The sequence below is a fragment of the Lepidothrix coronata genome, unplaced genomic scaffold (assembly GCF_001604755.1).
Source record: "Lepidothrix coronata isolate B3197 unplaced genomic scaffold, Lepidothrix_coronata-1.0 Scaffold137, whole genome shotgun sequence".
Lineage (NCBI taxonomy): Eukaryota > Metazoa > Chordata > Aves > Passeriformes > Pipridae > Lepidothrix > Lepidothrix coronata.
The window spans coordinates 1,416-3,775 of NW_016690317.1; the positions used below are offsets into that span (position 1 = coordinate 1,416).

General features: G+C 50.9%; 1 protein-coding gene across 1 annotated transcript in view; it reads left to right on the forward strand.

Annotated features, from left to right (window-relative positions):
• DUSP11 (dual specificity phosphatase 11) overlaps positions 1-2,064 on the forward strand; it is a 3,057-nt gene extending 993 nt beyond the window's left edge. The window contains exons 3-6 of the mRNA XM_017827293.1: positions 112-177; positions 470-516; positions 693-768; positions 1,310-2,064. Coding sequence (XP_017682782.1) covers positions 112-177; positions 470-516; positions 693-768; positions 1,310-1,442 — 322 coding nt within the window. The 3' untranslated portion in view covers positions 1,443-2,064. The remainder of the gene's footprint in view (positions 1-111; positions 178-469; positions 517-692; positions 769-1,309) is intronic.
• The last annotated feature ends 296 nt before the right edge of the window (positions 2,065-2,360 follow it).

Consider the following 2,360-nt stretch of genomic DNA (forward strand, 5'->3'; position numbering starts at 1 on the left):
AATTTGAGTCATGGGACTGTAGCAGAAGTAACAAGTTCTATCAGGGCTGCTGGTTAGACATAATAGACATAAATAAAGTTAGACATAATAAATATCCTCTGATTTGTGTGTTACAGACAAACTCATCGGGGTTCACTGCACCCATGGCTTGAACAGGACTGGATACCTGGTGTGCAGGTGAGTTGTCCTTATCACAGGGGGGTAAGTGGTGGCATTTCCAGGAGGAAATAATGCCAAGGAAATAGAGTCAAGTGATCTGTGCAATCCCAGACTTCCGTAGATTTTCACTTTTTATTGGGGACACTTTTTATTCCAATTTCAGCACAGCAGATGCTGATACTCCAGTCTGGCATGTAAATAAAAGCTCTGCAAACTTCCCAGTTCTTTCTTCTGTTTGAATCATCACCAACCTGTGGATGTTTTCCTCGTTAATTGTGTGTAATTAGGGTTTTCTTGCTGCTCTGCTCAGGTACCTGATTGATGTTGAAGGCATGGAGCCAAACGCTGCCATAGAGTGTAAGTGTGGGTTCTTGATTGGGTGTGGGGTATTTATTGGGATTTGGGATGGTCAGAAGGTTTGGGGTGGCCCCAGGGAGGGGAGCTGTGCTTGGTTGAAGGGGTTAAAATCCTTGTGAAGGGTTTTAACTGCTCTTCAGCCCCAAAGGTTGTAGCTCAGACCTGTCCCTCTCCAGTGTTCAACAAATCCCGAGGGCATCCCATAGAGAGAACCAACTACATCCAGGATCTCAGGAACAGAGCTGGGAAAAAGTGAGTCCTGGTGTGTCCAGAAGTGAGTGATGGGCCCTGGGAATGCTGCTGGAAAGGAACAGGGGATAAACATGGATGGCTCCAGGAAGGGAGGTGGGACAGGCCAGTGGGGAAGGTAGGAGAATGGGCAGGGAGAACAGGACATTGGGAATGGTTTAAAACTCACAGAGGGTGAGGTTAGATGGGATATTGGGAAGGGATTCTTCCCTGGGAGGGTGGGGAGGGGCTGGGATGGAATTCCCAGAGAAGCTGTGGCTGCCCCTGGATCCCTGGAAGTGCCCAAGGCCAGGTTGGAGCAACCTGGAAGGTGGGAGGTGTCCCTGCCCATGGCAGGGGGTGGCACTGGGTGGGCCTTAAGATCCCTTCCAACCCAAACCATTCTGGGATTCTGTGATGGCTTTAAAGATCCTTTTCTTTACTCTGCTTTCTTTCCTTGGCCCTTTCTCTTTCTGGGTGAGCAGTGCCACAAAGGGTGGGTTTGGGTGTGGGGAGCTGATGTGGTCACTCAGTGGACACAGGAACACACGGAATTCTCTTTAAGGAAGTGTGGACTGAAGAGTTTGGGCTCAGGCCCCTTCAGAGAAAAAAGCAGCGCCCCAGCAAACCCCAGAAAGCAGATGGTCAAAGCCCACCCTCCTCGCTCGGCCCAGCCCCCCCTGGCAGTGCCCAGGTAGGTGTTTGTCCCTGCCCTCTGTGCCCTGAGCTGAGCAGGCACAGCCAACAGCTGCTCCCTCAGGTTTAAACACCCTGAACTGGACTTTTCCCGAGCCCCACCCATTGCCTTCCCAGCTCTGAGGGGGGAAAAAACCTCTCTGAAATTGTTGTATCAGTGGTGAGGTTCTTGTGCCTGCAAAGCTCTGCCTCTGAGTGGCATTCCTGTGCCTGTGGATGTGGAATGACATCACTGCCAGGGTTCTCAGTGGGGCTGGAATGTTCTCCTGCTGAGGCATTTAAAGGATTTTTGGATCAGCAAGTGAGGCAGCTCCTCCCTGAGAGTGAAGTGGGGCCTCCCCCTGTTCCTGGGCTCAGCAGGGAAGGAGCTTCCCCTTGTCCTGGGGGGCAAATCCCAGCTGGGAGAGGTGTCCTCCCACCTCCCACCTGTGTGGGAGCTCCAGACCCACTGCAGGGACATGTGTGGAGCCAGGGGGCCTCCGAGGGGCTTGTCCAGCCCCACCCTGAGGGGCATGAAAAATGATCCCTGCTGAAAACTTCACTTGCTGTGGGAAATCAAGAGGGTTTTTTCCATTTCTCCCCCAATTTTCACCCCATTTCTTCCTGTTTTTCCTGTTTCCTCCCAGTTTTTCTGTTTTTGCCTCATTTTCCCCTTTTCCCTTTGTTTTTTCCCCCATTTCACCCCATTTTTCTCATTTTTTTCCCCATTTCCCCCCTGCTTTTTCCAGTTTTTTGTCAATTTGTCCCATTTCCCCCCCCCATTTTCACCTAGTTTTTTCCCTTTCACCCCATTTTACCCCAATTTTTCCCATTTTCCCCTCTTTTCCCCCCATACCAGGCCTAGCAGGACTGGCGAGTTCTGGCCATGTGTCCCCACAGACTCATTTTACACCAATTTTAACACTGTTTTTCCTATCTTT